Here is a 14214-nt window from a genome sequence, read left to right as displayed (position 1 = left end):
TTTTATTAAAAATTATTCTAAGTCCAATTAATTAATTAATTAAACTTGTGAAAAATATTTCTAAGTCCAAATGACAAAACTATTGATCTGAGTGACGTGAAGGTGCTTGCTCTAACTCTGGTGGATCACGTCTGAAATGTGCCCAATCTGGGCCCCCTTATATATCACCCAGGGACTCCCGCGGTACCTTCAGATCCCTGATGGTCTCCTGTACGTGCATCCGCTTCTGCCCACGCATTGCGTCATCCGCGCGATACCGTGCGTCAATTATATGACTATAATATTCTACCGGGTGGTAATTGTGACAGGCGTACATGCGATGATCTGCTTTTGATTTATTAAATTATTATAATTATGTTCCCATGTCGCTCCGCCGTTGATGTATTACTAGGCACATTTATAGAAATGTTTGTTATACCGACAACGTTAGGGGTTACCACCAGCCATGGTATATAGTAATTTATATATAAGTATCAGAGCATGTTGCAATAGTAAAGGGTGGAGGTAATTTCAAGAAAAATATGTAGGTACTATCGGTGCACACCCCTCCAGTTTTAAATAAAATAGGATAAAAAATATAGTATTATAAAAAACAAACTTTAAAGTGTTGATAATTTCATTTTAAGTCTACCTATTAAGTTAACTTTTTATTTTAATTAACATTCTTAATCTATGATCCGTGTATCAAATCATATGGTCAAATAATCAGGAATTAAAATTAATTATAGCGAAACACAATGCCATTTAAAATATATTGTTATTTATTGAATATTTAATATAAAAAATAAAAATTAGAATAATAAATAAAATTATGAATAGTTTAAGGTTAACTTGATAATATTATAAATTTTTTTTATTTATTCTATGGTAATATTATATAGTATATGAGAGTATATAAAAAAACAGTATTATATATTGTATTGTTAATAAAGTTACGGTTTATTTCAGTACCTATATGTCTTAGACCTTAGTAAGTATACCAAGTATAGACAAATAAAACGGATAAGTACCTATCTGTATGAATGAATTTAACCATGTTATTGCTTATTGAACCAGTCATTACTTATCATAACTTATAAAGGTATTTCCTAGTAATTAGACGTCGGTAAATAGTTGTGAACAAGTAGAGAGTAGAAGATCGATTACTATTACTTATTAATATTACAATAAATAGATAGATATTATTCTGGTCCTATAATAACTATAACTATAACTATGAGGAATTGTATCTCATCAATAGATTACTTATTCGAAATAAAAATTCTAATATGAATATTCATAAGCAAAAATATATATATACATTTTTTAAATTGTATAAGTAGGTAGGTAGCAATTAAAAAATTAAAAATTGATTCTGATATCACCCATAAAAGTCAAAAATATGGCCTTATATAATAAAGGGTATAATTAAATTAAAATTTTTATATTTCAAAATTAAAAATTTGAAAAATATTAATACTTTTTGAAATAATGAGTGTCTTGTGTAAAATGGATTACCCTGTAGAGTATACATTTTTGGAGGGCGAAAGATGCAAAAATAAAACAATTTTTAACGAATATAGGTATATGATTTTTACATTAACGACTAACAAATCAAATCATAAATATGTATTTAAAATAATATTTTTATCATAATGATTTCAACGTATGCATCTAAATTCTAAAGGAATTTTATGGGTAACTTGATGCATGGGTATGCATTGTGTCTGTTATGTCAGCCGGAAATTTTTATTAGTGTGAAAGTACAGTTGTAATAATATTGACCACGCCGTTCGGTTTTACTAGAAAATAACAGACGGAAATATTTCGTTTTCGTCTACTCTATAACTACGAAAAAATGTGTTATTTTTCATTCAAAGAATGATTCTAATAATTCATAAAATTCTCATAGTCTGCAATAATCCTTGCACTGAAATTTATTTTGAAAAAATATAAAAATTTCCCTTAACATTTTCCAAGCAATGGTCGAAGGACATTTTTTAAATTGTTTTAGTTGATTAAATATTTTAGCTTGAAACCTATAAACCACATTTATTAAAATTCAAAGGACTAAAAAATATGTGACTCAGTTATTACACCTTAACTATTTGTTATTGAAAGTTTAAATATTTTTCTTTAGAATGAAAATAGAGACAGATTATCAATATAGCATACTTTTAAAATTAGAGTGAATAATTTTATTTTACTAAAAAATAGTAAAAACACAAAATAGTCGCAAGACTTTTAGTGGAAAATTCAAACCAGATCAACGCTCCCAGTCATACAAAATAATATTTAATTTAACTAAATATACATTACGTACTTCGTAGTTCCTTGTTTACATCAACACATAAAAATAAAATGTCTTTGGTATAATATTATTATATTTATAATTCCATTATCATACAAATACACAATTTCTGGCTAAAAATAAAAAAACAGTTCCCTATTATTTTAATAAATAGTGTACGTTAACAAACAACGTTTCATTAAAATATAAAATTTTAAATTACTTACAACATATTATAATTTTTAAAATAAAATGACGACAAAAACTGAGTAAAACAATTATATGTGCAATGCAGTGCCAATTGAATGTAATTCGTGTTTATCGACTTTTACAGGTCCGTACCCACCGCCAAAAACGAGGGACCTAGTGAAAACTTCTCATTCATTCCTATGCTGTACAACTTTCGAGTGTCACCACCACCCGGACACAATAAAACGTTTTCACTTCAACAGCCGTTCGCAACCCTATTCGACAACCTAATCACAGTACTGTGGTCGGTGTACGGCAAAAAATCAAAAATTCAAATTGGTAACACACACACTTATTAAAATAATCTTAGGCGTCACTCTGAGAGGTATCATTTGGTAATTATAATTTTTTCACCGAAACAAAGTTTCGGTATGTGATAAAATTATCGTTTTCCTGATATCGTACCTAGAAAACCTTAATATTTTTAATATCCTTCACCGATTGGAAAAGGTTCGTAATTTCATACAATAATGTACGTAATACAGTTGATATTACCGCAATATTAATTTTCAATTAAAAAAGCATAAATATGTAAGTGCTGATAATATTTATGTAATTCAAATACATTAAAAATGTGTCACGTAATATATATAAAATAATTAATAAATAATAATAAATTAGTAAAAATGTTTTATGCACTATATCCACTCAAAAAGCCACTGATTGTGAAAGTTAAGATAAAATATGTTAATTTTTAAAGTAAAAATATAATTTATTGATAACCAATCGATTTTAATACTATCAAATCATATCTAACAGTAGTATAGGGTTATTCTTGGACATAATTCATCTACATTTTTAAAAGGTGTCTGTAAAAAATATATGTCAATGCGTACAAATCTTAGAACTAAACTAATAGTAATAATGACAATACAAATAAACCTACCACATGACCCACGAACGTATAATAATAATTAATCAATTTTTATGATCTAAATTTCCCCACGGTTGTTCGGTCTGTCATATATTTATAACCACAGGCGTCAATCAATTACAATGGGCGTTGGAATTCTTGAGATGCATGAAGGTGGACTATGGTTACCCAGATAGCATAACGAAAATCGTTGGAGAGCTGGAAGAACAACTGATATCACTTTATGCCAAGGTTGGCGAAAAAATGCAAGAAAATAAACGAAAAAAAGATTTAGAGCAAATAGAAAAAGACGTCAGCGAAAAAAACTCAAAAAGTTAGTACTAACGCATAATTGCAATAATTTTCGTTAAAAATCAAATTGACATATAAAAAATTATTATTGCAAATTTGATTTTAACACGAAATATATAAAAAGTATAGAATTATATCATTATTACTGTTGGTATCATAATATAAATATTATAAAATATGATAAATGGCAATAGTGAGATAGTTTATTATCCATCGAAATGTCATAAATATTATTATTTATAATAATAGGTGATCTATTTAACGCAAATCACTTATTGTTTCAAAAAAAAATTATTTATTTCACTAAGTTTTAAATCATTTTAAAACGGTATGTTCGGGAAAAGTTACTTTTTATTATTATTATTTTTTTTAAGTTTTTTTATCTTTACAATTATTCTGTCATTAATTTTTGATATTATATCTCTAAGTAAAATATTATTTGGAATATTACGATTCGTGAACATTTTCTACGAACATTTTACTATTCAAAATCAGGGCTTTGAAGTTTTAGCAAATACGTATTTTTTTGGTAAGTTATAGAATATTGGAAGTAAGATACAAATTTGTTTCATACTTACTAGGAATCACATCCATTGTATTTTGCTAATAATTTATGTATGTTAACGGTTTCCAGTTATATTTTGGTAGCTTAAAGTTTTTAATTTTTTTTTTTTTTAAGTTTTTATTACTATTTATTATTTTTATTGCTGAAGAATATAAATAATATAGCTCAAGTTAAGTTCACATATACTCAAACATAACAGTGGATCCTCGATAAGTCAAAATTCAAGGGAAATGCAATTTTTTCGACTAGTCAAGGTTATCGTCTTATAGAGGTTCCACTGTATTTTGATTTTAACATACCTAGTAAGTATGTTATCGGTTGTTATTACCGATGACATTGAATGATTTGTTTTATTCATTTCCAATAATTTGGATATTTTTTAAATTTCTGTCATACTGCAACTATCAAATTCATTATATTTATATTCCAATTCTGACCAATAGCTACAACAACCATATTCTATAACATGAAAAAAATATATAAAATTTATATTACTAAAAAAATCTAAAAAAAACTGTTGACAATTTTACTTTGCATATTAACCAATTTTTAGTGCTATTTTTGTGTATATTAAAGTACTAAAAATATACTTTTTTAGTACTTTAACTTCTAAGACCTACTCATAATATTCTTTTAAAGACAAGGAACAGACCAACACTTCGCTGAATACTCTGTACCACTCCAATCCACTCATCAAAACTTTAAATACTAAACTCGTAACTTTATGAGTAAAATTACTTATTAAAAATTCGATTTTCATACAAATAATAAATTCGAAATACTCCAAAATATGTATTGCAATTAACATAAGGAATTAAAATCCATTATTTTCATTTAAAAAAAAAACACACACACATCATCGTAGAATCAATACATTCATCACTCCGTTCAGAATTTAAATGGGTAAAACAGGTAAAAAAATTAAATAATAGTTATATGTTGAAATAATGAATGCCTCAAGTTAATAGATCACATGATATAGTTACAATAGAAATCTAACACCACGCTGATTTAAAAATAAAATTTTTAAAATATGTACATTATATTTAGTACTGATTATGGTATTGATTTTGGTTTTTGTAGTTTCAAATATTGAAAAACCTACAACGGACATTTTTATATCATTTAATGAAGAAGATATAATGGGAAAGCTAGATGTGATTAAAGTAATAATAGATCCAGTCTCTGGCGAAGCAAAATACCTAAAAGAATTAAATTCATTGGGGAAAAGGAAACAAAAACCAATAGACCCGTGCGCTAACGATAAAAAACAAACAAAAAGTATGCGAATTTTTTTTACTCAAATGCAATTTTTTTTTTATAAATTTTATTCTCAACATTAACCGTTTAATCAATTAAATATAGATTACATGATTGGTGCCTTACAGAAGATTCTAAGCAAAACAACGGAACCAGATACTAAAAACGGAGTCGAAGAGTATATATTATTTATAGACTATTATCATTTTATTGAAATAATATCTAAATCGATACAATTTTAGTTAGATAAATCCTTCTAATCACGGACTTTTTGTTTTTCAGATTAATTAAAGGTCTTAAAGTGGACAACTCGACATCCAAAAAACCATAACATATGATATTGAAGGCACTACATCATAATGTAATATATTTATTTATATTACTTTGAACTTGTAAAAGTAATACATTACTTCAGAGATTTTTATCGTAATGAAAAATAAAATTGTCAACTATAAAATTTTTATACATATGAGGAGATATATGTTATATTATTTTTTTGGTAGGTACATTTTTTTGGACATTTCCACAAATTTTCAATTTTTCACCATTTATATTGTTATTATTATAATAGTTGAAAAAACGAAGAAAATAAGTGAAGTGTATAATAATAATAATTAATAGTCGCTAGTGGAAAGCTCGATCGTCGTGGGCTAAATTTTACTGCATGTTTTGATGACGTTCTATAATGGTTTTGTCTGGTTGTTAGGAAAAATATTTTCAGTTTTCGAGACTTTCCCTCCGCCGAAATAAACAATATAATTGAAATCATGTGAAATCAATATACCTTTTATTCCATTTTTTGTAAAATTATTTGAATATTTTATCTACATAGATGATTATATTATATTGTATAAAAATAGGACGTACTAAGTACTAAAATAAATAAATAAATGAATCATTCAAAAGCATCAAATTAATTAATTCATCGTAATAACGTTACAAATATATTTTTTAAGTCTAAATAATTTAACTTGTTGGAAAATGTTGTTATAATGTTAAAATATGTGTTTAAATTTTAACTAACTAATTAACTATCGTTAATAATTAAGTAATATTTTGAACTTAATTCACACGTACATAATAAATAAGCATTAGGTTTTGTTATACCATTTAAAAAGTGGCCTGTAACAATACCAACTTCTATTTTTATTTTTAAAAAACTCATTTTACTACTGTAAATTGTTAGATATATTTGTACTTAGGATAATAAACTTTATGATCTTAAATTAAATACTATAATGTAGATTTAATATATTTTAATCTAAGACTTATTAATTTGCATACTCAAACGATTTTTACAAATATAAATTACTAATAAATATTATGTATTATCTTTATAATTATTTTAATCAAATCGTGTTTAAACCTGCATTGCCATGGAGTATTTTACTTATATTATCCTTAATAAATAAAATAAAATAATAATTTTTTATTTTAATAATCATTATAAAATAGTTTTAATAGTTGAGAAATTGCTCGTTAGTTTTAATTTATATATATTATAATATATCAATATTTTTATGAATATAATTTGTTTAAAAACTGTTGGTAGAAAAAGTTTGGTTCTCATTTGGAAAAAAATGTGTGTCGCCCCAAAATATATCCTTAATAATATTAAAACTCAATGTAAAGTGTTTAATTCCAAATATAAATAATAAATAATGCATAGGTAGTTGAAGGAAAAAACCCTGATGGATATGCTTAGAAAATCACTCTGTATAGATATTTAAAACGCTATGTATCACTAGTGTAAGACATTAAATCAACATATAAAGGTTAATGGAGTACCAAGTCGTGATAGATCCATATGCACTTAATATAATATTGTCTATCCAAAACACCGTGCTACAATAGGCATGTCGGTATAATATCGTTTTTATTTTTCCTTGTGTGTAATATTTTTTTATTATTGTTATTGTGAATTTTTTAACTATCTCTTAATTATACACGTTATTGTTTATTGTACTTGAAGAAAACTGTATAATGTAACCTTTAGCAAACCAGCACTTATAAGTGTAAAAAATCGTCCGAGTTTTAACCTAGATTGCATAAGTTGTATTCTCTTATTTTTACATTATTACTGTATTGAATATTATTCCATAAACCTCTTATAGCTATATAAAATATATAATACTACTCATGTCTTATACTCTTACATTGCCGTTTAATCTCGATGTTCTGGACTACAGAAGCTCATTGTTGCACGTGTCATAGTAAATTGTTATTATAATTTGACGTACACTCGTCAGTACTCCATTATCAGCCACGTTGACAATAATAGCACAGTAAACAATTTTTTGAAATTTTTAGGTCATTTTCCCACATTTTTAGTCATTTTTACTGATTTCACACTAAATCACTTCTTATCGTTTCTTGTTGATCATTATGCTGATAACTTAAAACTAGGAAATTACGACAAACAAATATTTGTAAATTTTTTATTTCTTTATTTTAAGGACATTTTTGTCATTTTTATGTCATAATTTGAGTTATTCGAAGCTTGATAAATTTATATAGAATTTTATAGTAAAATAGAGTAAAATATTAAAAAAAATGTATTTTTATTAATTTAAAACTAATATTAATTATGATAGCCACGTGATAGATATTTATCATAAAAAAAAAAATAGTCGATTTAAAATTCTTTTTATAAAAAAATATTAATTTAATATTCGATTATGTCTGAAAAAAGAAAATTATTTGTAAAAACTCAGTAAGAGTATACTTACTAAATATTATTGTAATCTATGAAAAAACATTATTTCCAAAAAAACAAAATGTAGACAGAAAATAAATTAGTGTATAGATACTTTATAAACCGCTGTGTAATTTTAATCGATTAAGTACAATATACTTTTCGTTGTATTTTATTATAAAAAAAATATAATAACTCTTAGTAATTTGTACAAGCGCCATCGTTTAAATGGGGCTGTTAGTAGTATATATATATTATATATTTATTTATTATCAAAACACAGCAATTATTATTATTAAAAAGCTCAGAGATCCTATTCCGCGTTTTATTATCGTTCTGTGCACGTTAAGTCGCTCCTGTGACTTAATATATATATAAATATTGATCATCTAATAAATAATACTTTAAAAGTTCAGAGTAATGCAGTCTATTATTCATTAGTTTACCTATATAATGTAACTAAAAAACAAAGGAGCATTAGATCTTAAAAATCTAAGATCTTTAAATTTTGTTGTAAACTTAAATTTGTGTATATTATAGAATTTAATAAATATTAATGACAATTTTTTAATAAACAATTTTAAAACCATATCACCTTTTTCATATGTTCAATAAATTTGATTAGGTATACCTAGTAGATATTATGTTTTACTTTAAAATTTTATCAGTAACCAAAAGTTATTGGAATATTATTAATATAAAAAAAAAAAATTACTATGAATTTTATTCCTGAAAAAAAAAATTGATAATATTGCTAATGTTACATACAAGAAAATAAATTTTTTCATCAGGTATAATTTGAAATTTTAGTGTTGTATTATGTAATGTTTTGTCTGTTTTTCCAATATGTTATTAAAATCGGTAATAAAAGACTTAATAGGTATACATTTTTACCTATATGTAATATATTATATTTAAGGTATTCCAAAATATTTAACTATTTATTATTGCCCATTATAAAATCTAAGAACAAAACAGTACATTCGTACATTGATTCAACAATATTATTATTATAAATGTTAAAATGTTGATATCAATCAGATTTTTCAATTTGGTTTCATCTACTTTTTTATTAAAATAATGTAATTTTTTTTTTATTATTATTATTATTTATAGCTCGGTACTCGATGAAAAATATTTTAATTATTCAGATAATGATCTTTAGAAAGGAACATAATTCATTATCTGCAGCCATCGAAAATAAAAATATAGCATTTCTAAATACAAAAGTTCTACATAATATTTTTATAATACCTATACTGAAAAATTCGCTCTACTGTGTGCTGTGTGGTAATTGTCGAGTGGATCAACCTTATTGTTAAGTAGGTCACTGTAATTATTTATGTGCTAAATTTTTATTCAGTAATTTTTAATAATTTTTAAACAATTTTTAGCTAAAACAATATGTCACTTTCAGTTTTTAAGAATAAGTGTGTTATATAAAGATTTACGCAGTACCTAGTTTAATTTTAGTTTTTCCCAATTATTTTGGAAATTTACAAAAAGTTGTTTATAGTTAACCACCAAAATTACCAGCAAGATCTAATATTTTATACCAACTATAAAATTCGAAGATTGATGCTTTATATCCTTTATCATTAGGTACTAGGTACTCCAAAATTTTATGTTAGTCATGAAAATATTTATAATATTTTTGTTCAAGTGTTATTTATCAAAAAATAAATATTTTACACATACACCTAAGATCAAAAATTTAAAACTGGACACTTGGAATCTATAGATAGCGTAAAAATACCCAAAGTAATTTTAAAATTATAAGATATCATAAAATTACTTAAGATTTTTGAGGAAGGTGACAAGTCTCTATGATCATTAGTCATTACTTTTTGAATTAGATACTATTAAAAAACAAAATTAATTTTGTCAAAAACTGATATTTTGTTAATATTTCCGTTTTGTCCACACATTTTTTTTTCTATTTTTCCCATTGATTTTGAAAGGTCTAAATAATTTAGATACAGTATAATAGCGCTATAAAAATTCTCTTTGACAAAAAGTAAATTAAAAAAAAACCATAGATGTATTGTCATTGTAAAACTAATAGGTACGTTGCGGTACTAGTTATCGAGTTAATAATATAAAATAATCGAAGCCATGGTAGGTATACAGTAAGAAACACGCATGTAATAGTAATTAGTGTTTATTCGAGACTTGGAAATGTATACAATAAAATATACGTCATGTTAACTTTAATTAATAATAAAATAGGTATGTAAAAAGATGCAATACAACTAATAGAAAAATTATATTTTCATTAAATATATATTGATATAAATTGTGCTATAATTAAAAAATAAAAATATTTCAGCAGATCAACATTTTTAAAATCATTCAATTTTTTTGAATTATTTAATTTGAGTTTATTTTCACAATACAATTTAAAACAAATAGTTGCGATATTTCTTTTATTTAGTATTTTATTTTACTTTATCAGTGGAGTAACTACATTATTGCATAGGTGTGAATTGAACCAGAGCCCGAGGCCTAGAAGGTCCAAAAGAAGACCCATGCATTTTGATACTTTGTTTAAAATATGTATATTAAAATTTCATATTACGAAGAATTTTATCTATAAATATTATTCTATTATTTGGTCATAGATATTACAATATTATTCCCGTATAGAGTATAAAAATAAATCGTCCATGAAACAGGTAGAAATATTGTCATTAGAACATGCTTTTTCATTTACATCATAAATGTAATATGTAATTGTTTAATTTTATTCATATAACTATTTTTAGGAGCCACAAAATAATATTGCACATCGGCTAGAGTTTTATAGTTACGCCACTGTACTTTATATATGACCTTAAAAATCTAATAATATAGGTACCTATATACAATTTAAAAAAGGTAGGCAAGTGAGTACCGCCCGATGACGAATCCAATTGTCAATTTAATTAACGTGTGTTGTGTGTTGTTTGATAATATAATATATTATATAGATAAGAATGTATATTGTATACCTATTACAATATTTATAAAATCAATAATATTACTTTTATTACAGATTTTAATATGGGAAAAACAGACAAAAAATTACATTAGAGTCAACATTTCAAATTATACTTATAGGCACCTGATAAAATGGTTTATTTTCTTGTATGTGATATTATAATATTACCTATAGATATGTTTTAATCATCAGTTTTTCTAATCTAGACTCTAAAGTCTAGACTACCAATAGTACACACTTGCATGCAAGGTCGTTTTTCAAATCTGAATATTTATTTTTTATAGTTTATAACTTATTTTGTTGACATAATATTATAGCTTAAATTGATATTATTTTATCAAATAATAAAAACTTTTAAAAACAGTTTAAAAAAAGGTAGCCGGGCAAGTGTGTACCTATGGCTTTGATATACATTATACATCGAGTGTGTCAGTGTAAATATAATGAGTGTGTTAGATTTGAATTCAATGATAATATAATATCATTGTATACAAAAAATGGTTCTGAGGGAAGATGGTATGTCAGCCTTATTAAGTATATTTCATGATATATTTTATTGATATAGCTCTTAAATTCGTTTATTTTACTTTTTTAATATTACAATGAGTTGATAATATAATTGTTTTCGAAAATATCACATGTATTATATCATTATAGATTTTAAATTTTAAATTTAATATCATATTATTATAATATCAACTTATATAACTCGAAATGTAATAACATGATGTATCTGTCAATACCATAAAACAGTAAAAATATAGTGCATAATAATAGGTAGGTATTGTAGGTATGTAAAAGTCTTAAGCTCACACGAATAATATTTTTAACTGTATCTAGTCGAGATTTTTATGAATCAAATCCAACTTTAAACAAACACTTATAAAAAAAGATCGTGACAATACTACAATAAGATTATCGATATAATATTATAGTTGAGTATGTTTAAATTTTTTTTAAATTTCTACTTAAAAAATATTTTTTAACCAACATTTATAAAACAAAAAAATTTAAAATGTTTTATTCCTATGAAAAGCTCAAAAATAGTCAAAATATTTTGAATATAAATTGATAATTTAAATATTTGGTGAAAATTTGAAATAACTAGTTAATTGTTTTCTATCCAAAACCATTAGTTAAGTTGAAAATCGAAAAATTTTATTGGCTTAAAATTAGATACCAGAAAAAAATGATAAAGTATTAATTTTTGAGCAAAAATATGGTTTATAAGCTAGTGGCTCATATAAAAAGACCACCTATACACAATTATGGATATTTGGAATTTCGAACAAGTGAATAACTTATATACTATTAATATAATATAATATTAATAAATATCTACCTAGTTATTATAATTTTTTAGGTACCCACCTATAGGCTATATTAATTGTGTAACTAATTATTTATATTCTATAAATGAATTTGATTATTACAATTTACAAAAGTAAAATTATCTGAAAAGATTAAAAAGACATTTTCTATCACTTTGTAGTAAGTTATAAGAAAATAAAGTATGTAAGAAATAATTTGTTACCAGATATAGGTACCTACAAATATAATAATGTACCTACCAACCTATAGTGAAAAACCATAAACATAATTTTTTGTTTAGATTTTATCCAGTGTTGTAAAAAATAAATTTCAAATATTTTAGATTCTGAACGGAGTGATGAATGTATTGATTTTACAATGATGTATGTTTTTTTTTTTGTGTCTGTGTACAGCATAACTAGTCGAAATAATGCTCCAATTTCAAACTATAGGGGTGGTTTCCGACGTAAAAGTGAATATCCTTGGTGCATTATAGAGGTAAAAAGTTAACATTTTCCAACAGTTTTCAAAAAAATCTAGAAAAACAAAAAAAAAAGTGACGGAAAAACGGGAATATTTACGCAAAACCAGTTTTCGACCGAATCGATTTTTTTATATGGTTGTAATTCAAAAACTAATCACTGTAAATACTTGAAATTTTCAACAAATTTTTATGTTAGTGTTATCTATATACAGATAAATTTTCAAAAAATTTTGACTTTTTTTGAGTTATTTATAGGTCACTGAAATTTTCGATTTTTATGAGAATTTTTTTTTGAAGTGTCAATAAAAAAATTTTGGATGACCAAAAAAACTTGAAAATTTAATACAAGGTTCCTTAGGAGTTGTTCTTATTGTAGCTAAAAAATATTAAAAATTGTTAGTCACAATTTCTTTTTATAAGCGTTTATACTTCAAATTTTTACGAAATCTGTCGAAAACGCGAAAATTTGCAAGTAATTTTGAAGTTGAAAAATCATAAAATGTTATGTGTTTATAACTAAGGATTAAAAATACAACACTAAGTTTTCCATAGGTTTTTCTTCAAGTAGCTATAGAAAAAAATCGAAGCATCATTATGGGAAAAATTTTAAGTGCGTTTGAATTTTAAATTTTTACGAAATCGCGTAACGATAACGATTTATCCTCAAACGATTTTAAATATTTGTTATTATTCAAAAAGTATAAGTCGTAGATACTTGAAAATTGTACCAGTTATTTAGATTGGCATTTTCTTTACATGATTTAATTTTCAAAATATTTTGACATTTTTTGAGCTATTTATAGACAACTGAAATTTTCAATTTTTCTGAAAAATTTTTTTTGAAGTGTCAATAAAATTTTTTTGGCCATATAAGAATACTTGAAAATTTAATACAAAGTTTCTCATAAGTTACTCTTATAGTGATTTAAATATTATAAGAATACATAGGCACAATTTTTTTTTTTAGCATTTGAAGTTCAAATTTTGACAAAAATTCGTCAAAATCATGAATATTTGCAAATTATTTTGTAGTTAAAAATTCATAAAATTGTTTGTATTTATATCTACATTAAAAAATTTAACAATAAGTTTTCCATAAGTTTTGCTTCAAAAAGTTATATAGAAAATTTGAATCGTCATTATAGGAAAAATGTTTTGAGCGTTTGAGTTTTAAATTTTTATGAAATCGCGTAACGATAACGATTTATCCTCAAACAAGTCAAACGAATTTAAATA

The 14214-nt window shown here is 24.4% G+C and overlaps 1 protein-coding gene across 1 annotated transcript; it reads left to right on the top strand.

Moving 5' to 3' along the window:
* Window positions 1-2421: 2421 nt before the first annotated feature.
* LOC114124770 (uncharacterized) lies at window positions 2422-5977 on the top strand. The gene is made up of 6 exons (XM_027988138.2): window positions 2422-2538; window positions 2604-2797; window positions 3499-3705; window positions 5332-5529; window positions 5614-5686; window positions 5791-5977. Exons 1-6 carry the CDS (start codon window positions 2522-2524, stop codon window positions 5837-5839), a joined length of 738 nt encoding a protein of 245 aa, XP_027843939.1. The 5' UTR covers window positions 2422-2521; the 3' UTR covers window positions 5840-5977.
* The last annotated feature ends 8237 nt before the right edge of the window (window positions 5978-14214 follow it).

The sequence above is a fragment of the Aphis gossypii genome, chromosome X (genome assembly GCF_020184175.1).
Source record: "Aphis gossypii isolate Hap1 chromosome X, ASM2018417v2, whole genome shotgun sequence".
Taxonomy (NCBI): Eukaryota; Metazoa; Arthropoda; class Insecta; order Hemiptera; family Aphididae; genus Aphis; species Aphis gossypii.
Note: the sequence above shows the minus strand (reverse complement) of the source record. Positions and strands in the feature narration are given on the sequence as shown.

Coding starts and splice junctions, on each gene's coding strand:
- LOC114124770 (XM_027988138.2), top strand. Junction 2,798..3,498: donor AAAATCAAAAATTCAAATTG/GTAACACACACA, acceptor TTATAACCACAG/GCGTCAATCAATTACAATGG. Junction 3,706..5,331: donor CAGCGAAAAAAACTCAAAAA/GTTAGTACTAAC, acceptor TGGTTTTTGTAG/TTTCAAATATTGAAAAACCT.